At 39.6% G+C, this 23,040-nt stretch overlaps 3 protein-coding genes across 4 annotated transcripts in view; 2 read left to right on the forward strand and 1 right to left on the reverse strand.

Annotated features, from left to right (window-relative positions):
- The window catches only part of LOC145443775 (E-selectin-like), a 41,053-nt gene extending 32,215 nt beyond the window's left edge, over window positions 1–8,838 (forward strand). The window contains exons 10-17 of one of the 2 annotated variants that reach the window (XM_080321730.1): window positions 173–352; window positions 1,164–1,343; window positions 2,179–2,382; window positions 4,573–4,729; window positions 6,256–6,359; window positions 6,770–6,930; window positions 6,999–7,165; window positions 8,567–8,705. In XM_080321730.1, the coding sequence (XP_080177856.1) occupies window positions 173–352; window positions 1,164–1,343; window positions 2,179–2,382; window positions 4,573–4,729; window positions 6,256–6,359; window positions 6,770–6,930; window positions 6,999–7,165; window positions 8,567–8,585 (1,172 nt within the window). In that variant the 3' untranslated portion in view covers window positions 8,586–8,705. Of the gene's footprint in view, window positions 1–172; window positions 353–1,163; window positions 1,344–2,178; window positions 2,383–4,572; window positions 4,730–6,255; window positions 6,360–6,769; window positions 6,931–6,998; window positions 7,166–8,566 lie in introns of both variants that reach the window. The other variant, XM_080321731.1, reaches the window with a different exon arrangement.
- On the forward strand, window positions 2,456–16,845 carry LOC145443779 (uncharacterized). Its single transcript, XM_080321734.1, has 5 exons — window positions 2,456–2,465; window positions 12,270–12,390; window positions 13,938–14,009; window positions 16,032–16,142; window positions 16,425–16,845. Exons 2-5 carry the CDS (start codon window positions 12,301–12,303, stop codon window positions 16,536–16,538), a joined length of 387 nt encoding a protein of 128 aa, XP_080177860.1. The 5' UTR covers window positions 2,456–2,465; window positions 12,270–12,300; the 3' UTR covers window positions 16,539–16,845.
- Window positions 16,846–18,424: 1,579 nt separating this feature from the next.
- Window positions 18,425–20,433, reverse strand: LOC145443777 (large ribosomal subunit protein bL27m-like). Its single transcript, XM_080321733.1, has 4 exons — window positions 20,221–20,433; window positions 20,016–20,120; window positions 19,876–19,946; window positions 18,425–19,022 (listed from the first exon to the last, which is right to left on the reverse strand). The coding sequence occupies exons 1-4, from the start codon at window positions 20,306–20,308 to the stop codon at window positions 18,816–18,818; spliced, it is 471 nt and encodes a 156-aa protein (XP_080177859.1). The 5' UTR covers window positions 20,309–20,433; the 3' UTR covers window positions 18,425–18,815.
- Window positions 20,434–23,040: the final 2,607 nt, after the last annotated feature.

The following is a 23,040-nucleotide window of genomic DNA, read 5'->3' on the forward strand; positions in this document are numbered from 1 at the left end:
TAATCTGAAACATAACCTATTGAGTAAGTAGCGCAAGTTGGAAAAACCTACTTGAGTACTCCGAACTTCGTTATTGACTACCTCTGTTTCTAAAATATTGTTTTAACAAAGAATATCGAGCTGAGCTGTTATTCTAAATCTATATGTATTTATCTTTATTTCCCGGAAATAGTTTACTGCGCAGCCAGTCCGAAGATTCCGGAAAACGGGGAGATGCAATGTTCCGAAGGCAGCGAGTTCGGGTCTGTCTGTCAATTCGTTTGTAAAGACGGATTTATGTTGATTGGATCAACGCAAACCAGCTGCCTGGAAAATGGAGAATGGTCGAACGAAATTCCCGAATGCAAGAAAAGTGAGGGAGTCTTGATTATTATTAAAACGCCTCGGTGCAGGCAAAATCGTAGCCATGATGAAAATGTGGATGGAAAATTTGAATTTATTTAATCACGTTACGGTCAACAAAATACGTGATTCATTTTTTATAGTGGTGTAATGAAAACAGATATCGTCACAGAGGCAAGTGATTTCTTTTTATGCGTGTGTGTGTGTAGGGGCGTGCAAAGTCGCGTTCCGCCCTTGGCTACATTATTTGCCAAGATCAAAAAATTCAAAGAGAATATATATATATATAGACATACATTTTAACCCCCAACTATAAATTTGATTTTCTGTTGGATTGCGAGATGACATGATATATTTCACACTGCGCCTAATATAGCCAAGTCAAAGTGATTCTGGCACAAAGCACTTAGCACATACCAATACAGATTATGTGGCGCTTTAGGCGAGATATACGCATCACGATCTAATCGAACCAGGGGGGGAATATGAACGGAAAGAGCATTTGGAGCATCTTCTTTTCTGCTAATTTGAACAGGTTGACCAAGGATCATTAGATGATTAGAGTAATTTGCTGATTTCGACAACATGACCAAAATGAAATTCAAATATAACTGCGAATCCTGATCCTAGATCGCACAAACCGGATCACATCACCAAACAGACTTGTTACAACTATACAACCTAGTGGGAGTTATTAGTTACTTGTGTTTTAGTACGTTTGTTGCGGATTTATAAAGGTCGTTGGTTCTAGTATGTGTTTGGTGTATATATATTGCACACATCTTGCTCGAAGTGTGTCAAATTGCATTCACCGCTTTTAGTTGCATGTAACCAGTCTCACGACAGTATTGAAAACGGAGAAGTAGAATGCACCGACGGAACGGAATACGCATCGAAATGCAACTTTATGTGCAATGACGGATTTCGCTTGGTCGGGCCTGATATTCTAACATGCGAATCAAACTTACTATGGTCAAGTCCCGCTCCGTTTTGCGTAGGACGTAAGTATATAGCAACTGCATGGGTGCGGAAAATACGCAGGCTGTATGTATCCAGCGGTGATCAGTAGGGCAAGTTTTTGTTCCAGTCAAATCCGACGAAAGTTGCACTCATTTTTCACAAAAGTTGCAGTAAAAAGTTGCATTTATTTTTCACATAAGTCACACTACAAAGTTGCATTTATGGATAAGTTCCTTGAAATTATTAGGGTATGAGATACTCAAATGGATACGTATCCAAGGCACTGTAGCAAAACTCAGTGTTAGCGACTTCAACAAAATCAATAGCCTGAAAAAATTGACCAAGTGAAAATATAATTTTCAGCAGTCTAGCCTGAATATATGTCAAATCAGTAAGGACCTCAAATTGAAACGACAATGAAATAATCAAGCGATATATTTACATATAGTGCCAAATATTTATAGAAAAATGTTAGATGAATGAAAAATCGAAAAATATCTTGCAATAATTTACATGAAAAGTCGAAAAAAGTTGCATGAAATATCGATAAAGTTGAAAAAAATTGTCCGAAAAAATGAAGAAAAGTTGCAAAAAGCAGCTTAAAACGCTACGCTACATAACTTCTGAGTATCTAGGAAGCTTCCGGAAGCTGTAAAAAAAGTTGCAAAAGTTGCGAAAACTTGCCCTAGTGATCAGTAACAAAATAATTCTACTTTTTTGGAGTAAGGTTTCGCCTGCTTGCACTACTTACTTATTCCTTATGACTCCGATTACTTTCACCTCTGCTTGAATTAGGCAAAACTTATTACTTTTTACCTTTTCGATTCTGCTGCACTGAATGATAAACTCTCCGAAGCACAAGAATGTTATCTTCAGAAACATGTACTGGACAATTGAGAACATCACCGAATACAAAATTGGAATGTAGTGATGGAAACAAATCGTTTTCGCGATGCAGCTACATTTGCGGGGACGGCAGTGAGAGATGGGAAAGCACGGGTCAAATGACAGCAGTATGCCAAAAGAATGAAGTGCAGGATATCTTCCAGTGGAGCATTTCGGAACCGCCTTGCTGCGCAAGTATGTTTGAAACTGTGTGTGTATCTGGCTCTATGGTAATGTCTCGTGTCGTCATGCATGACTTACAGAAGTTGTTGTATTAATTATTCGTTGCGTGTTTTGCCAAGTACACGCTTAGGTTAAGTTACTCTTTCGTTTATTTCCAGTTTTTTTATTTTGTGATTTTATTCAAGTGCATAGGAAATCGATATCAAAAATCAAAAGAGAGTGCGTGCCTATAGGTATGTATGATGGCTTATCTTAAGATCTTAGATGCCATTCTTTTTTATATAAATGGTCCAAAACAGTGGTTCTCAACCTTTTTTGACACGCGCCCCCCTTGGAGATGGTCAAAAAACTCGCGCCCCCCCTGACCCCCCTTGCATTTATCGTCATGTCAAAAAGAGCACATCATCTAATACAGAGGTGGGCAACGTTTTTGATAATCATGACCGTATTTCGATTGCTTATGTAGCGTAAGGCCGCATTCCCGGGCATAGCCGCAATGAACGATCTGGACGCAAAATTCCTACGGTAAACTGTCCATATCCATTCCCGGTGAACTCCGGACTATTCTACTTTTCACAATGGCCTATTGTACGCACCGAAATCGCGAGTGGCAATGTTATGAATAGTTGCCGGGAGGTGCATATTGTCGCGCCTAGCGCGAAAATTTTTCAGGGCCGCGAACGAATTGCTACTTCTTGCCAATTCCCATTCCGGCTCAGATTAAGAAGGGCGCTACTGCATTAAAATCGAAAAATGAAGTCTGGTTGAATTGCGCGGAGAACGAAGAAAATTTCAAGATTAATTAAAATCTCTCGAAAATGCGGGAGTGAATTCGTAATTGCAATTTGCATGTCTACGGCCGCCAACACATACTAATTGAATTAGGCGTCGACGGCCGCTCAAATTCCCTTCTACGGCTGCAGGCTGCCCACCCCTGATCTAATAGTATACATAAGGTATATCTTACGCCAATTTTGAATCTGCATTCCAGTTGTTGAGTCTTTTACATTGCTGACAAATTTCTTCAAACTTGTTTGAAAATAACAAAAAAATTGAACAAGACATCCATTAGTTAATTTCAATGTAGGTCACCCTGAGACTAATCCTGATGCTGGTAGTGAGTACAGAGAGCAAGGCGTCGTTCTGTCCTGCCAGGCTAAATTTGATCAGTTTTCGAAATGAATTAATTGTGTTGATTTATAGCCTAATTGAGGGCGAAACCGGGCAACCTATGTTGCATCTAAGTCTGTCTTAGAAAGTGCAGTTCGCAAGCTACTAACAAGAGCTGCCCAGCGCGACAAGCTTTGGGCTACTGTCAAAGCTATGAAGCAATGAATGACTTACAAGTGGGAATTGCTCTCTATATATCCCAAGAATTTCAAAAATTTGCTCAAATGAAGTTGAAATCAGACTATACTCAGTTGAGCGCTATTGCTAGAGTTTGTATTTTGCAAGCTTTCTAGAATATGGAATAAATTTCATCTTCATTAATCGTCTTCTCATAATGGATGTGAAACACATGTTCAGACACGTACAATTTATACTGACTTTGTCAATTTCTCGCGCCCCCCCTATACTGACTTCGTCAATTTTTCGCGCCCCCCCCTGAGAGCCTCCCGCGCCCCCCAAGGGGGGCGCGCCCCCCAGGTTGAGAACCCCTGGTCCAAAACATACATATACATATATATATATGTGCATTGATTGACAAGGCATATATAGACGAGAATAAGTATTGTAGGTATCGAATATCAAGTGACCGTTTTGAGCGCCGCTTTTATTCCTATTGCGTGATGTTCGATAGTTGGCGTAGCTCTTTTGTTACATCTTTCGATACGCTGTTGGTTATCGCAATTATTCGGCTTTTAGTCGCGTATTCGTTTGCAATATCGAGTTGTCTTTTTGTTTTCCATATTAGGCCTTCAGGACCATGATCTTGTGTGGTCTTTCATAATTGTTATTGTATATTTCTCTTCTTCCTTGACATCAATATCGCATCGGAACGGCATTATTGAACTTATTACAACCAAATACTCCAATGTGGTTTCAAGCTTAACCATGTACAATGCAATTATGGTTGTAAATCTGACTCTAAAGAGGTCAGTGCCCCACCATGACACCAACCATGAACCTCACCGCACGTCACTGGCCGTTACCATACACTAGCAAAAGATCCTGACGCGAAGTCTTTGTATGCGTTTAAAGGACGATGCCCGCCGTTTGCGAAGGTGGATCTTTTCGTCGTTCTCGATTCGAGCAGTTCTGTGGGGCAAGAAAATTGGAACAAAACCTTGCAGTTCGTCTCTGATATCTTGGAAAACTTCAATATATCGCCCGAAGACTTGCTGATAGGATTAATAAGGTAAGGGAAGTGGTGGTAAGCAACGAAGTACTTCTACTTTTTGGAGTACTTAGGTAGCCTTTGCCCACTTGCATCACCGAGGCTACTCAAGTGGTTATGTTATTAGACTATAGTGTCAGTCGTTCCCAACCATTTTTGATGTCGGAGTCGCATTTCAAACTTCAGAGTACGTATGGAGCCGCATGTAAACACACGAGTAGGCTACTTATATCGAAAATTTATAGGTAGCTAGCCTACCTACCTCTGGATCTCGTCATCCAGCTAATTCAAAAGCAAGCACATTTGCACAATTGCACATAGACTTCTATAGATTCTATATCGGTTATTTTAGCATTGATAGACGCAGATTGACGAGTGTTATACATTAAAATAATCTGAAAATGCATATCATTACTACAACATACTGTTTTGTCGTCATGTGATAGCTCTTCACACATTTTGGCACTTTTGTGCACAAGTTTGGATTTTTCGCTGAGTAATATTGGACTTTTGCAATTTATACTTTATTGATTTTGATGTAAGTAAAATTGTGTCAAAATTTATTCTTCACAGAGACGATATATAAAAATCTATGACCAGCAGAACTCAAGACATATCTTTGTCTGACGGGTATTCAATTCATCCATGCGCGTGACTTCAATCTGCAAGAATTCCTTTTCCCGGTTTTCAGAAGCGGCCTTGGACGGCTTTAGACATATAACTAATATCCCTCATGAGAAATTGACTATAGCTATCCATAGAGACAAACAACAACTGTCATCGATTATATTTTGTGGCATATTTAAAGGCCAATCAGAGCCGCAAGAAGGCTATATCTTGAAGCCGCATGCGGCTCTGAGAGCCGCGGTTGGGAATCACTGGATAATTGATTGATTTCTGCTTGAACTTGAAAGTTGAGTTCACCACAGATAACTTTCTTGTACGTCCAGAACTTCTATCGCCTCTCGTTGAGTTCGCCCTGGCCAGCAATGTGTTGATTTAGGCAATTTTCTTTTTAGGTACACGATTTGCGACATGTAATACGAAATTTTTATCGTGACGCACCAGACCGATAAGGTGATAAGCGCCGCAATGTCCTATTTTCACAATTAATCATATTAATAATAATAATTGTCACTACTTTTATGAGTTAAATTGTCGAGAAAATCACGCGGAATATCCCGGTATTAGTCATGCTCATTAGTAGTTTTGCGTTGGTCACGAAGATACGTATTGCAATTCCGAGAGTAATAGCCAACTCTGATAACTGCTGAAAGCATGCCATCACTCGACCAAGTATACTTTTTGAAACTATAGGCCTATTTATCTGAGCACTTCTCAGACCTTTCATTTTCTAATTCCACTTGAGCTAGTTTTTGACTTGGAAATGGCTACTTTTGCTTGTAATCCAGTATCGACTTATGGTGTTAATTTCACTTCGACTTGATTAGGAAGGCTCACTTCTTTGACCATCACCGGGTCCGGCGCATTGCACCGACCGAACTTTTCTTATTGGATAACACGTATACTGTCGACGATTTTTTCAGATACAATCGGGAGGTGGACGAGGAAAACGAAATTAGAATCGGTCAATACTCGACGAAAGAAGCGACGCTAAACGCGATATTCAACATGCCATACAATGGACAAGGTGAGAAGGGAGGTATCCGATTTTACGAGGACCCAAAATGGTGCTCTGATACTGCATGTAGTCCATGAACGGCGCCAGTCATTTAGGGGCCTATGCGCAATTAAACCTATATGTATTTTGTATATATAACGAAGTCTTCGGTCAGCATAAGGGCATAGACCTTTTCGGCCAAGGTTTTCTCGCTGCCGATCGTTCTGGCACTTTTCTTGGAGTCGCATGTTATATGGCCTAAAACTTGATTGTATGTCTTGATAGGTCGTGGCGCGGTAAGGGCCCAATACCCAATAATAAAGATAAATGGCTACTTGAATTGGGGTGCGGCAGTTACGGTGCTGGCTATAGCAGAACTATGTATTTATACGCGAATGGTATGATGGATTCTGTCGAAATTTATCCTAAATCTAATACAGGTACAAATACTGGAAACGCTATCAACTACGTAGTAAACCATATGATAACGCGCGAAGGGAATCGGCCCGATGTAGACGACATGGTCCTACTGATAACCGACGGGCGGTCTCGCGACGATTTGAAAGTGCCGTCTTCAAAACTTCGAGATACGGGAGCCGATGTAAGAAAGCGTGGCAGTGTTGCGAAGTATAGCATAATTACTCGCGCTCTGCACGCATTTATCTGCAGATTGTTGTGCTTGGAATATCCAATAGAGAAGGTAGTCTCACAAAGGAAGATTTACTAGACGTTACCGACGACCCGGAAAAGACAATCGTCAGCACCACGGGCTTCGATGGTATCTCAAGCGAACTGATACAAGCGTTCATCTCACGCATATGCAAAAATCCATGCACGTAAGAGATACAATTGAATTTATAGTATATATAGAAAAAAATTCGCTATAAAGCAATTGTTTATGTACTATATAGTTCAAAGTGTTTAGATTACTCAAGACAGTGGGGGGACTTCCCGCACGAGGGCGAATTTTGAAATTTTTAGTGGGGAAACTGGCTTTAGGGTTGTATCCGAAGATACACCGGGTTCACAAGGTTTTTAGATTTTTATGGTAGAACTGTTAATTATGAAACTAGTTCGGTACAATTGTACGTCTCTTTTGGCGGATTTTTACCTAGATGTAGCCTATGTTTAAAATAGAGGCGGCCAACCCGTGGCCCGCGGTCGGAATGTGGCCCGCGATGTTATTCTCGAAATTAGGTATGATAAAAAAAAATAATTTCCAGGAAATGTATTGTGAACTTGCAAGACCAATCGAAAATTTGATTAGCCTAAACGCGAACTTTGGGATGTCGATGACTAAAATATCAGTTCCGGCGAATTGACGTAGCCAGGGGCCATCCACCTTTTCGTAGAACTTCGTATCTGACCAAAAAGTATAGAGTCCCATTGTGTGTCTTGTATATCGCATTGTACATTGTGTGTGTGTCTTGGGCAGATGAAAATATAATCTGACGATCATTGATTATTATTATTATTATTATGGATTTTTTGTGGCCGATTTATTTCTTCTCCAGATTTATTGGCACTCGATTTCTTGCTTTTAGTATTAGTGCTACTCCTGAAAATTAAAGATACGCCCAATTTAAGGAATTGAATCGAACTATACTAGCAATTACGAGAAAACGTTTCGTCCAACATGCGACTTCGCGTCTGCACTCGCAGAAAGATCGTTGGCGATGAAACCTTGCACAAAATGATAGAAGCATGTTCACTGAAATATTGACACGTCCAAGAGCCAAATAATCAAATGAACCAGCAGCATACAGAGGCGACCTACAATATACGCAACTAACATTATTATTGAACAAATTCAATAATTACATTTGAAAATAATTTGCGTTTCGCGCGACTTGGACATGTACACAGAGTTTACTATATACAACATCCTTCTCATTGAAATTCGGAAACAACATTATCACGCTGATAAACGCGATTATCACCTATTGTTTTCAGGATTAACCTGTAGAAGTATGATGCTGACAAGTCAAGTTTCATTTATTTACACAACTTACAGGGATTAAGTCAATTTTCATATCCGAGTCTAAAAAAGAATCACAATATAATGACATGCAACCCCCAACCCGAAACGGGCGTTACGCAGGTCCAAGCTATATCCTATGTAAGTGACTGCGGCTATCACACCACCCGTTTATCTTCATGATAAGCATATTATTACAATTATATATTTTTATTATTATACTACATCATATTATATTATTATACTGTTTTCACTAAAGAGCCGAAGGAAAAATGTGAATATAGCTTCAAACCGAGTCATTGAAGATTTGAAAGCACACGATGATCGAAGAAGACATTTTGTAAATTGCACGATTTTATTACTAACGTCAATTCCCCTTTTAGACGGGAGAAATAATATGCTGCTGGGATTTAGTCAGCGGAGAAGGACGAAGTATGATGAGAATGAATGGTTCACGATGGAAGTCGCCATGGATGCGGGGTTTTTGTATATATATTTTTTAAACTTTGAATAAATTTCTCCACCTGAAAATGCATTGAATGGTTTCTATAAGCATTTTGACTTTATGGCTGGGTTGTGATCTTGACTTCAAGCGTAGGCCTACACGGCGGACTTTTTAAAAGCTAGAAAACTACAAAATTGAATAAGGTTCGATATTCAGAGTGAAGAAAGTGTATGGGCCTACGCCTCTCAGTCAGGGACATAGACTCTCCCTGATCACAGGACAGGAAAAACACAAAACATTTATGTGGGCCTACAGATAACAATGCTTCTCGATCTTCGCAACTTCAAACTGTCCACTGTCCAGTCAAACTGTTGTGAACTTAAAACCAACGTTTTTTTTCTAAATATTCGGAAACATTTCAAAATGCGAAAATATCCTGAACGTAATTTATGTGTAAATCAACTTCGCTTGACTAGCACTCACATGCGTCGCCATTTTTAAGTCATACAAAAACGTGTCCAGGGAAAGACCCTGAAGAACTTATACATGGAAGAAAATGAAATAGCCATAGGAAGCGCATCAAAATAAGACTACTAAAAGATCACGACCGAAAACTGTTATGTCGGGCAATATTACATTATTACACCATTAAGCCGCGGTAGACGTTCATGTTATATATCGCAGGACCGCACCAATGATATATCATTAACCGCACCTACGGTCGATTCGACATTTTCCTACCTGTTTATCAGGGCCTACATCGTATTTTCTCTTCTTGTATCGCATTGTAGCCTACATCTTGAGCGGGGATGAAAATATATTATTTGACGATTATTACATCTTAGGTTCGTTCGGTTTTATTAGCAATTTTTATCAGTGCAATACAACGCAAAAATTGCGGTACAATGAAAAGATAGGAAGGTCTCGAAACGACTTATTAAGTCTTTGAAATCAGACATCCCCCTTGGTCTCTAGGCGATGCAAAGAAGAGGCATGCACACCGAATGAAAAGTAAAATAAGAAAATATAAAAACTAAATCACCAAAAATGAGGTGGCATGTTGCGGAAGGCGAGATCGACATGTCAGGTCGTGGTCTGGTAATCTTCAGGACGGACTAGTATTCATATGAAGGGCGTAGCCAGAAAAAAATATTGGGAAGGGCCAAAAATTTGATGAGGTAAAAGTCACCCGCTTTTAAAGATATGAAAACATGTAGTATAAAATTATTGTCTTGGGCCCTTATTCAGGGATACGATACGTCCTATTTTATGAGGATTTCTCCTCTTTTTTGACTTTTTTGAAAGTGTCCTCGGAGGACGCCCTTTTGTCCTATTTTTCTGAGATTATGTCCTCCTTTTTGGTAATTTTGTTCATATTTATAGCCAAATTCGACTAAGATGCCGTAAGTCAGCACCGAAGTGAGCGAGCGAGCGAAAAAGTAGACCTTATTTTTTTAGTCAACCGACCACGAAGTGAGAAAAATTTACCATTTTTTCCGAATTCTCCACCGGATTTGCCAGTCTGAAAATTCTGAAAAAGTGTCCTCTTTCCAGATTTCCAAAATATAGTAACCCTACCTTATTGGATTATTAACACAATTAACTGTTATGGCTATCTTTCACCCACAGACTTGAATCGATGTCCCTATTTCCGCGGTGGGCGCGAAAAATTTTCAATGGCGGAAATTGGTCAACAAAATTTTTTTTTTGCACTGGTTCTGGGCACCCCATAGGGCGATCAACCGAAATCCTTGTGAAGGGAGCTTCTTCCCAGAAGTTCTCCCCAGAAAAATTGCAATATAAACCGAACTGAACTGAACGTAGACGCGCGTGTGTCGTACGATTTTGATTCCGAGGTAAAAAAAAGTCCTTGAAATATTCGGGGTCAACATTTTAAAGCAGGGGCGGGCAACATACGGCCGCGAGGGGATTTTGTCCGGCCCGCGGACAGATATGGTGAAGCAGATGGTGGCGCCTGTATGACAATGCTGTTCTCAAATCCACATTGTCTTCGTCATTATCGACGAGAAATGGCTTTGAAGTGACATTGCTGTCGTTAAAATACATTCATTAAATACGATTTACACCTTGTATATGTGGATAAATGGGCGAATAATGTATCGATTCAGCAATCCGGCCCGCCAAGTACTTATTTTTCCTGTATCCGGCCCGCCGACTGGAGAAGTTGCCCGCCCCTGTTTTAAGGAATAATCACAGTCCGGTACGATCCAGATCTAGCACACCACACAGTCCGTATCCGGTCCTATCTAATTTCAGTCCATTGCTCATCTCTGCGCTGAATTATAGCATAGAACAGAACACTATCATTATAGATTACTAACCTACCGAACACTAGAGAGTTTTCAAGAATGCCATCGGCGAGGACATCTCCAGCGACCACTGCCGACGACACGCTTCATTGATCAAATCGAAGAAAGGTTCACCTCCTCCCTCGCCGCTCCCTCAGCCCGCTCTTCCTTCCTTCTGTTGTATGTTGTGTATAGACTCAACCTCTTGAGTGGTGTGGAAATGAAACCCAATTTGTTTCAGTTCTGATTACATAAATTTCCTTATAATGAATTTTTCTATGACGGTATATTTTGAACTAAGGGGCAGGTACAAGGTTCTGAAATCACGAAAGTAGAGCCAGATGTTTTTGCTTTTTGAAATAACTTTGCTATCTGCACTCTCATATAATACGCAACATTTGTTTAGATTTACCAATGTACGATTGCTAATTACCTTGTATGTCGCGCAGCGTATAGGCTACCAAGGTAAAATAGTGTTTTTGTAACCTTTGAATTTATGTCCACTTCGATGCCTGTCTGTGCAATAGCATCAAAACTTCATTTGGTATGACTTATGATAATTTTATGGTGTTACAAGGAGAATAATATGGCCTTGAATTTGCTGGAATTGGACTGCAATGATTCACTATATGTAGTGTGAGTAGTGGTGTGCCAGACTGGAAACGGTGGTTATTTTTGGTAATACATTGGTGTGATGAGTAATAGAGGGGGCAGGGGCCAGGGGGTCTCTTGCATAAATGTTATTCAACAGAAAATTAAGCGTGATGTTGCCATCAACTTCGGTGTGGGTGGTGTGTAGCACATTGTTCTAGTAATGTATATCATATTGGATAGGCCATTGTGTGTTCATTGTTTATAGTCGTATAACATTTGCCTAGTTTTTTCCTTAACGTGTCCCGATATCTCCGGGGCAACTGTAAGATAACACGCTGTAGTAGTAGTAGGCCTACTGTGATTATCATTTCGTCAACTTTTATGATTTGTAATTTTTGATATTCATTTTTGTGGCATGCGTGTCAGTGTCAGAGTTTGCCAATCCCTGTCTTATTTTATATACAGTCATGTTCACAAAAGATTTTAAGCTGAGTCATGATATCTCTCTTTTATAGGCCACTGGAATATATTTTTAAAAACATTCACTTTTTCCAGTTGAGTGCCTGCCTCCCCAAAATAACCTGAAATGATGATTAATATTATTCTTGATATGCAGTTACCAGGTTCTTGAACTAGGTTCCTGCAATGGCTTTCGACCAGGTCAAAGAGCAATTTTTGAAGCATTTCTATGCTGTTTATGATTCGCCTGACAGAAGTAACCTTGCCGCGTTATATGTGAGTGTTTCAGATCTATTTTAGGATGTTTGTTTGATGTATTAATTGGTTAGTACCACCATGTTTTTGGCTTTGACTTTTTTTTTGCTGTATATTCATCTCATCAAAGGCTTGAATTGCCTTGTCCGGCCTTATCTGTAGTTTAATATGATTCTACTATCATACTTGTATACCGGAGTAACAACATCCGGGCATTTCCCCATTGTAGTCCCTGATTCTTTGTCATGCTGATGACACATAGGCCTACGTCATAAACTTTACCAAGACCCTTCCGGCAAGGCAGGGGTTTTCAACCTCCTTTTGGTCGTGCCCCATTTTGCAGTTTGATGATGTTCTGTGGCCCACCTTTCAGCCTAGAGTCATAGTCCTGCTAAATGCGTGGTAATCGCCGACGCTGTTATGCCTTATTTCTTTGAAATATGCACATTTTTCTTGTGTTAAAATCTAGAACTCTTGCGACATGAACTCGCGAAGGAAATTTTCATGTCGACCAACAAAATAATTTTGGGCGTCCTTCGAGCTCCCCCCAATTGTAGGGTTTTAGTGTGCGGTAGTTACGGCCCTGGTAGCCTGTATAACTCTTGTGTAGCCTACATTATGACCATCCACTGTTCCATGATCGTCGCGAAACAATGATCTAATCCCCTCATCCACGAACTCGGTTTGTATGATTGGGGTTTTAGTTCCACTATCGTGGGGAAACTGGTAGCGAAACGATTCTAGGCCAGCTTCAAACAATTCTTGACGTGATTTCGGTTGATGGGTTATGGTGCACTACAGGGAAGTGGATGCAGAATTTTTATTATGCAAGCTGTGCCTACTGAAGTTGCGAAGTAAGAATATTCAATCCAACGATGCAAACAATTCCTTTGACTCATACATTATGTAGTTTAGTGTACAATGTTTTCAAGACCGGACATTTTCAGACAGACTCTACAAGATTTATGCCCTAAATCCTCAATCCATTACCATTTGTTGCTGTGGTGCTGTTTACTTCCACAGGAAGATGATAATTGATAATAAATTGAGTTTATGCCTATAATCACATGCCAAAGAACTGTAAATCTACATCAAATGCACTCAAGTCCGAGTTTGATGCACACCCTTTTTAAAGGCATACTGCGATATGACGCTGAAGGAATACTTGATTACTTCAGCATCAACTTCCTGTTATTACATATTCAAAATTATCTTCGTTGCTGTTGGCTGTAGGTTGGCATCATTGGCATAGAAGGGGGACAAAAGACATCGCTTAACTCGCTGCCCCCTCCCATTTTCGACTTGTACATGTGAGTCCATACGTGTCGCTATGTCTCATCTGAGTTGACTGAAAAGCTTGATGTAGCCTACCTACGTACAATTCAATGATATGATTATATGTTTTTAAGCGAATAACATAACAAATATATATAACTAAACTTTCGCAAAATCTACAAATTGTCCAATATCTCTGTGGCCCATTTCACAACATCCTTGTGGTTGAGAACCCCTGTGCTAGGGTAATTGTAGTAATGTATTCTGTGCAATGAGAATTTAATCATTAACAGCGTGGGGATTCATTGATGACTTTCGAGGGAGCACAGTTGCAGGGGGTTGAAGCAATCATGAAGAAGATTGTTGTAAGTCCTATTTTTTGCAATTGGTTTTGCGATCTTTATTTGTGTCACAAGTTCAAACGTATATACAGCCATTTTACATATGTTACAATGCATTATCACTAGGGCCATTTTTATATGACCTCAAAAAATCAATTATATTACTTTATTTTTGGGAAAATATGACTTTATGCGAAAATCGTGTATTTTTTCATGTAACCAACGTCACTCATGGAACTGACGAGTAAAACATGAACAACATAAAAGTAATACACATCGATTTTTAGTTCAACCACTTTTGTAGTACAGTTTCGTGTAGTGTGGAATGTTGGAGTCTTTAAAGTTACGATTTGGACGTAAAAATGACTTTAGTAAGGAAATAAGCGCTCCACAGACGCTGATGTTGGTTGACACTTCTGCAGTTTTGCATACAGCGCTGGTGAAATGTCTTGTCTTTGTAGCTCCATAATTTGTTTCACATCGTTTTTGTCCAATCGGTTCCTAAAGTAATTTTTGAGCTCAAGTGGATCTTTTCCGAAATCGAGGGCATTTAGATCAGCATGAGCCTCTTTGATAGTGTACGTACAACTTTCCATTTTCAGTATCAAGCTGGAAATATTGTTGTAGTGGAGGCATATTTCTGTTAACTGACTCGTCAACTTTGGATCGTTCACTGAATCTTTGACGCTCTTTACAATAACTCCTTCAGCTTCCCAAGCGTTGACTATTTCTTTCACTTGTGGAAGTCTCTGAACTTCGAATGACGTCCCACTTCAGTGCACAGAAGTAAAACAGATTGTGTAGCAACACAATGCAATGTGTGACCTCATAATGCAATGTGTGACCTCGTAGGTCTGAGACTGTAATGTTATGTAGGCTAACCTTACAGTTTGCCTTCGTTCAATCAGAAATTGCCTACTTCTTAGTGCGTAATTGCTTCAATTGGCACTTTTTATTTAAAGTATACAACAATATGACTTTATAACTCAAATATGACCTAACCAGGAAAATATGACTTTATAACTTTCTAAATATACCCCATATGGATGCGGTTTTTGCGTTAAAATTGATTTCACGACTTACTGATGCATAGAAAAAAATATGACTTTAAATGGCCCTAATTATCACTAGCGCAAGTTTTTGCAACTTTTTTTTACAACTTCCGGCAGCTTCCCAAATACTCAGAAGTCATGTAGTTGTATGTTTATTGTTTCAAGCTGTTTGTAGGATTCTTTCATTGCAACTTTTTGCAACCCTTCTCCATTTTTTTCATGCAACTTTTTGTGACTTTTACGATTTTTCACGCAAATTTTTGCAAGTTAGTGATTTATTATGCATCCAACTTTTTACTGGGAATATTTAGCACCATCTGTAAACAGATCGCTAGATTATTCCACTGTCGTCCTGATTTGACGTACATTCATGGTAGACCGCCGAAATTTATATTTTAACTGGGTCAATTTCTTCAGGCTATTGATTTTGTTTAAGTCCCCAACACTTAGTTTTGATACAGTGCCTTGGATACGGATCGATTCAAGTATCTCATACCCAAAAAATTTCAAGGAACTTGTCCATAAATGCAACTTTCCACGGAGTTGACTGCAACAAAAACTTGCCCTAATTATCACCAACTATAGTGTATGTGTAGAAGTATAGACGACAGAAGACAAGTCACAAATTAACGAGAGTATGTCTCACAAATTGAATGTGTTGCCAGGTCTTGTGACCAGTCGAACCTGGTAAATATTTTATAACAAATGTAACTGTCGATGCTGAGATGGATTTCGATATTGAAAAAGTTTTGAGCATCTATACAGCCATTTATGTAAATGTAAGTGTTGGTACACAACTAAGAGTCGTAAGAGAGCAACCCTCGGCCGAGTTTGAGGTTATATTCATTTATGTCTTGTCTGACTTGCACATTTCGACTAAAAATTCATTACAGTTCTTTACCATGCACTGCCAGTTGGTTAGTATGGGAATAAGACCATAATGTAACATAGGCTCCTATCCATTTTCTAGTTTGTCTTTTCAATCTTCTTCCAGGAGCTACCCTTCAAAACAATTCAACACGTCGTGAGCACAAGTGATGCACATCCAGTTATTGGTGTCGATAATAATGAAGCTGTGTTCATCCTGGTAATGGGCCAGCTGAAGGTGAGAGTACCTAAAAACTGTTGGATTTAATACCAATTCCTGTGTAATAAGGTATAATAATATGTACTTAATTTCCACTCGTTTTCAATTGCATTGTCATTGATCGATTCTTTCTTGGTTTCCTACAAAACTTCCATTCTGTTTGTGAAGCAGGACTCAGTAGTTGAGCTGTTGAGTAGTCATGTTAGAAGGCTACCTATGCAACACCATGTTCGCAACACAGATATGTGTGCAGAATGGCACATCTGCTTTCCTAACTAAAATAAATATTTCTACTTTCAGACAGACGACGATCCCCCACACTCCTTCTCCCACTCATTTCTACTACGAAAGGATGCAACCGCAAACTTTTTTATCGCCAACGAAATGTTCAGGCTCGTTTTACACCACGGATGAATGTGTCAGAACTGGGAACTTACTTCAGGCAACGGGATGTTAAGCAAACTCTCATAATCTTCGGGACTCCCACGCATGCAGATGAGCATGACAAATGTCGTTCTACGTGATGTGAACGAAGACTTGGAAATGTCAAACAGAATGGACATGATGCATGCTGAATCAGTCATCCCAGTTGCTTGATAAAAAATTAACATTTTGGTTACATTATTTCATGTTGCCTGTAGGCTGGTCAAATTTTTTGCAATCTGGTTGGTAACAATGTGTTGAAAGAACAAGTTACACTCAATAAATGTCAGTTCTTTTAGCATTGTCTTGCAATGTTGGGATGCATTCATGCATTCAAGTCACGAGTCATTGTACATTTTGACTCTAATCAATCGATTCTTGAAGGTGAAGTACGAAGCATAATTACGTCATTGCATTTTGATGGCAGTTTTGAAAGTCACCATTTCTATTGAACCGAGGCACTAATATAGCGTTAAATAAACATGACTTCTGTAAACTTATGTATAAGTGATGGTATATATTGTCTATAACAGACCTGGGCAAAGTGCGGCCCGCGAAAGGTTGCTTGGAATTCAAAACATACAACTTGCTTTTTGAATGACTATCAATTTAACAGAAAATTCGTTTACTTTGAAGCCTGTTCAATAATCTGCCATGATTACGCTACCTACTCACCTCCCATGCGTATAATCCAGATTCAAAATAAAGGCAATGTGGCAAGGTATATGAGTAGTAATTACGGTCACAAGAAATCACTCTTTTCCGTTTCCAAACCCCTAATTAGTAAAACAAGTCAATCGGTGCTCGCGATTACTATAGGACTCATCATATCTATCGTCACTAAAGGATTACAGGCATGCGAAATGAAGAAAGCCGAAGACTGAAATTCATAGGTTTAGACTTTAGAGCACTAAATATTTGTATGCTGTTTTGCTCTAGAGTCAGGAGTAAACCATCCTTTTAGTTTTAGCCGACCATGTCGCCGAGATTAAGCATCAAACTATCCGTTGGGATTGCTAGCATTGTGGTTTCACTTTTTTATTATCTTGTGATATAATGATAAGCAGGGTGTGAAATTTTTTTCACTATCATAAAGACAGGCGTGCTTAAAAAGTTTGAGAACCACTGTTTCAGAGTCTTAATAGAAGAACGTGGAGTGGGGTTTCAAGAGAGTTAAAATGTATCATGTTTAACATTGTTTCGAATCATGACTGCAAATAGATATTCACTAATTAATCGTCACTTTCTCATTACCTAACATCAACACATTCACTGAGCAGCATTTAATAACAATGTAATTTAGAAAGAAAAGGGAGGATATACCTAATAATTTTCACTCGGCCTGCAAGCGTATTTTCTACTTCTCATTTGGCCCATGGAGGAAAATAATTGCCCACCCCTGGTCTATGCCTGCGCCAATGGTTGAAGAGTGATAAAAACCTCTAAACTATATTAGAATTCAATGGTTAAAGTGGGCAACGACCACAATGAGCATTGAGCAATCTATTGATTAGAGATAGTCACTTTGTTTGCAGTCAATATATATGTGATAGAACAATGGAGACTCAGTAAAACACACAATCAGTGAGTGATTGCTCACTCTCATAGTTCACACCAGCGTATCGTCCACAATCTGAATATATGCAAGATCGGCCATTTTTATCGACAACGTTACTTGATGACTGGAAATAGACTCGTAAATTTTTCCAAAACGTCGAGTTAAGACATGACTCGAGTCATCCCAACACTGCTGTCTTGTACTCAAGCAAAAACAATTAGCATGTTATTAGAATCAGATATCTAGAGCAATACTTGTCTAGCCATACCAGTTTTGTTCCTGCAAAAACATGCTCGCCTGATGCAAAAACCATGCATAGTTCATAATAAATTGCTGTTGTAATCAACAATTTTTTTTCGAAAAAGTACTCCGGCTGAAATAGAGAAGGTTGGAAGTCTATATAGCTCGTTATCAATGTTTACCAACTCCACACTCGTGGCAAATGATGTGATGCAACATTCTATCATCAAATTTCAAGCATTCAACTACTCCACACAAAATTTAGGTAGGTCAATACAACAACACGTATGAACGTAAGAGAAAGACGGATATTAAAACCACCAACTCATTTGCATCGAAAAGATTGTGCACCATAAATGCAGACACGTCAGTGACGGTAGCCCATCCTATCCAGTGTGCAGATCTTGCACAATAGTAATCACACGCTGGAAGTTGACTGGCTCGATTTGTGGTTCAGATGCTACGCTCCGTCAAATTTGTTCTTTCAATTTAAAAACCCCACCAAGCTCTTGCTCTGGTATGACATTCACGGTGGGTTTATACAAAAATGAACCCATGGGCATGTCTTTGACTGCCTCCGCCAGTTCTGTTTCTGGTTTCGGGACAAATAATTCTCTCGTTATTCTGACCGTTCCACTTTGTAACGCCGAGAGCGTCATATTACGACCAACCATAACCTAGAACAAACAACAGCAGCTGTCAGTATTCGGCACAGGAACATAGCCAGTCGAATATAATTTCTCATCAATCAGGTAACATGATGAACATAATCAGGACAGAGCGTGTAAAATTAAAATTTGGAATGGAGTACCGCCCACCCCGCATTTGCCAATGCAAGAAAACATGCTCAGTGCCATCTTATTGTAAAGGGATAAGTCAAAGTCAAACAGTGATACAAGCCTGTATGGAATCGGCGTCCTGTGCTCACACTGTTCTATTTTTTCATTATTTTTCATTAAATCACTTTAACTTGGAAAATCATTGCTGTTCACCTGATATATCAGGCAAAACGGCCAGCGAGATCTGCAAGTAGATCTGCATACAGCTAATTTATCACAGCCGCAATATTTCTTTCAAATTCACATATCTTAAATGCGCACATTATCATGCAGGTAGTATTTTTGGTCGTAGAAACTGATTTCAGATTTGAGAAAATTATCAGAGGCTTGGCTTGTGTAAAGGTCCCCAGATCTACAATCTCAAATTATATTTGAAATTTAGTACCGGTACCGGGTACATTCCTTCACCAATATATTCTAAACAGCATGGTCTATATTGTAATTTGTAAGACAATACTTCTAATGGAGTATAATTTCTCAGCACTATACTTTTGTTACATTGCAGTAACAAATTAGGCTTCAGGGTATTTTCTTTCCAGCATACAGAAGTCCACAAATATCGATGAAACGATACATGGTATCTTAGTTCGTACACAAAATTTGCAGGGAAATGGTGGAAAAATAAGCAGTCAATCTCTACAGGAACATTGTGGAATCGATGATAGCCAGATAACAGTATTGATAGACTTACATACGATCCCGGGTAGAACTTGAATTTATGGATTTGAGTGGCAAGAATTGCTCCTTTATGGACGAAGTCACCTGAACAGTTGAGAAAATTCATGTTAAGATGATGACTCTGTAAGTATACAGATTCCAGCTCCAGTAGACCGTCATTAACTCTGATTCCGCGTCTTCGATTTCGATCTGTCCGTGACACATTTCTAGTATTCCCCCTTCCTCCAGTTGATGCAAAACGTATTGGAACTGATAACACTGTCAAAATTGCAGTGTTTTAGATTTTAGAACAATGCTTATCGACTTATGATAGGATCTGAACTAGATATTTGAACTCGCACACACAATGCAAACCTACCGGGAATTGCTGGAAACAAGCACGTCGCACGTCGCGATATCGCTTCGTTAAAAAGTGGCACCGGTAGAGTCTTACCGAACCTGAGCATTGTTTAAAATACTGACAACTGGCTGTCGCGGTATCGTATATCGCCGATGGGTTTCGCTCTAGAGCAGAGGAAAATCAACCGAAGAGATAAAACCTTATACTTGTAGCTTGTTTGCAATGCGAGATTCCGAACAGTGTTGCCAACTCCGGATGGACAAAAATCGCTAAAACTGATGTTGAAAATCGCTAGATGTCGCTAAATCTTGAAACCAAATCGCTAAAAAAGTCGCTAAATCTGTAATAATTCCTAAAGTTGCTAGATTGAACCAGAATAGCCATGTTTTCTTGTTATTCATACATTGTAATCAGCTGTGTCGAATGCCACTTCTCATTTTTCCAGTCCATCTCAAAACCGGACAAAATGTGTTGTGCATGTCAACAAAACAGAGCGCTCTGTGCCATGATTGCTCTGAGTGACCAGATTTGCAGTAATAACCGCTCTCTATATATTGACAGGATACCGACTTCTGCCGATGAAATGGAATTTATGGTGAAAAGCATCCTACATATACAGGGGTCAACCCGATATAAATACCTTAATTTTCCATTTTAATCAATTATCTCTCCTAAAATCGGGGATGCGTATTATACATGGGTATAAGAATTTTGAAAAAATCTCCCTCGAAATGAAACTCGCAATTACACCTTTCTTCTTGTTTGTTGTCAATCGCGCATCACATCCAGCCATCATGCCCGGGCTTAGGTGGAAATCTGATTGCTGCATCTATTTTCACCCTGGTAGGTGTATTCGACTCGTTTTACCCATTCGAAGGGTGTGATAGTATCGTTTGCCTGGTTTACATCCCACACTATGCTGGAAATCTAGTTAATTACCCTTTCTTCTCTGCTGCTTCAAACACATCCGCACGAACACAATGCTATCATATCAGACGCTTGCTCGATCACCTGCTCGTACAGGGGTGCGTATCAGACATGGGGTAATCGCGATTAGTAATCGTAATCGATTACGACGATTACAGCATTTTCAAGTAATCGTAATCGCAATCGATTACATGCGTAAAAAATCCAAAGTAATCGTAATCGTAATCGACTACTTCACAGATCTAATCGATTTCTTTGTGAAAGAACGATTACTTTTTATTTGTACAATGAATATGAAATAACCGAACATTCGTGAACAAGAAAGAGATGTTATTAGGGTTGTAACCAAAGTCACAATGTTCCGAGTCACAAATCAATCTCACTTTTATAGTTTTGACTCGAGTCAAGTCGAGTCATTTTCAATTCACCCCCGAGTCAAGTCCGAGTCCAAGTCAGCTATTATAGGGTCGTGTCCGAGTCATAGTATTTGACTCGAGTACGAGTCCAAGTCGTTATGTTCTCAAGCAGTTTTCAGATCATTCCGGTTCAACCCGCTTTTTCAACTCTGCTCGAGTGATATAGAATGGCTCGTGTTTACAACATAGTCATTTTCATCAGTTTTCACAGTTTACGGCCCCATTTCCAAGTATCAGAACTGATAGACGAAATGCAAACAATGCAGTATCTTTACTATTCTTCGAAGTTACATGGAATATCTGTCTTGGCCGTTCTAGTCTCGAGTCATGAGAGAGTCTTACATGACTCGAGTACAAGTCGAGTAAATACAAAAATTGACTCGAGTCAGATCTAGTCACCACAAAATCGCGACTCGAGTCGGAGCCATAGGGTGGTCAGTTTTCAAGTTGATGGCTGAATTTCGTCAATAATATTGGTAATTGCAGTATATTGCTATTCATTCAGATTTACCGGTAGAGTGGGGGCACGTAATTCATAATTATAGCATCTGGTATGTTGTTATAATTACTTTATTGTATCTTGTTAATTCGTGACCTCCCGTCTTTTATATAATCAAAAGATACTGTAGTCGCCCAAACGTAGCAGACTGGAAGAAAAACTTTCGTGAGACGCACACACAAATTGTCATGCCTTCATTCCTCTGTGATTGCCCCAGTTGGCATTTGCGTTGTTTGGGCTCAGATTGGAAGGACCGGAGTATTCGTCACGCCCACAGAGCGCGGCTACAGACAATGGACACTCTGTGGAGTAGCATGTTGGCCGAAATTGCATACGTCTTTTGGTGTGTCGCGGCGGGGTAATGACCGCCACCGAAATGCCTATTCCTATAAATTATGCAGGCTTTTTTTCTTGAGGGGAGCGGTATGCATTTCAAAATCAAGCTATTTACATGATGTGTGTGGAACCGTATCCCGCCGGCCATCCGACAGTCGACGAGCATGTCCACATTCAAGTCGAAATACCAGCAACTACTACTAAATAAATACAGTCCATCCTCAAGATTACCGGACCACGACTGACCTATCGATCTCGCTTGCCATGACATGCCGCCCTATTTCTTGTCGCATTCTTTTTCTAAACTATCTTCTTTACTTTCATTCAGTGTGCATGCCTCCTCTTTACATCGCCTAGGCCAAGGTGGGTGTCAGATTCCATAGACTACTCCTTGTCGCTTCGACATCTTCCTGTCTTTTCATTGTATCGCATTTTTGTGGTGCATTGAACTGATAAAATTGCTAATAAACCAATGATAATGATAATGATAATGACATACATTAAATCCCAAATATCGAAGAAAATTTTCAAGTTAATTACCTCTCTTGAAAATACTTTTGAGTCCCCTTAGAGCTCGCTCCTGGTCCTATTGGGGAGTTTGGGGTGTGGCAGTTACGGACCTGGCAAGAATGCAAATCGATGGGTGCGACGAATAGTCCT

Source organism: Botryllus schlosseri, chromosome 7 (genome assembly GCF_051294905.1).
Source record: "Botryllus schlosseri isolate E-star chromosome 7, Bs_hap1, whole genome shotgun sequence".
NCBI classification, from domain to species: domain Eukaryota; kingdom Metazoa; phylum Chordata; class Ascidiacea; order Stolidobranchia; family Styelidae; genus Botryllus; species Botryllus schlosseri.

Bases quoted from the DNA above. Each gene is read 5' to 3' on its own strand.
- LOC145443777 (XM_080321733.1), bottom strand. From the start codon at position 20,308: ATGCTCAGGTTCGGTAAGACTCTACCGGTGCCACTTTTTAACGAAGCG. The intron at 19,947-20,015 runs GTCTACTGGAGC...TCAACTGTTCAG, and splicing joins CGGAATCAGAGTTAATGACG to GTGACTTCGTCCATAAAGGA. The intron at 19,023-19,875 runs GTAAGTCTATCA...TGTTTGTTCTAG, and splicing joins AGTTCTACCCGGGATCGTAT to GTTATGGTTGGTCGTAATAT.
- LOC145443779 (XM_080321734.1), top strand. From the start codon at position 12,301: ATGGCTTTCGACCAGGTCAAAGAGCAATTTTTGAAGCATTTCTATGCT. The intron at 14,010-16,031 runs GTAAGTCCTATT...ATCTTCTTCCAG, and splicing joins CAATCATGAAGAAGATTGTT to GAGCTACCCTTCAAAACAAT. The intron at 16,143-16,424 runs GTGAGAGTACCT...TTCTACTTTCAG, and splicing joins TGGTAATGGGCCAGCTGAAG to ACAGACGACGATCCCCCACA.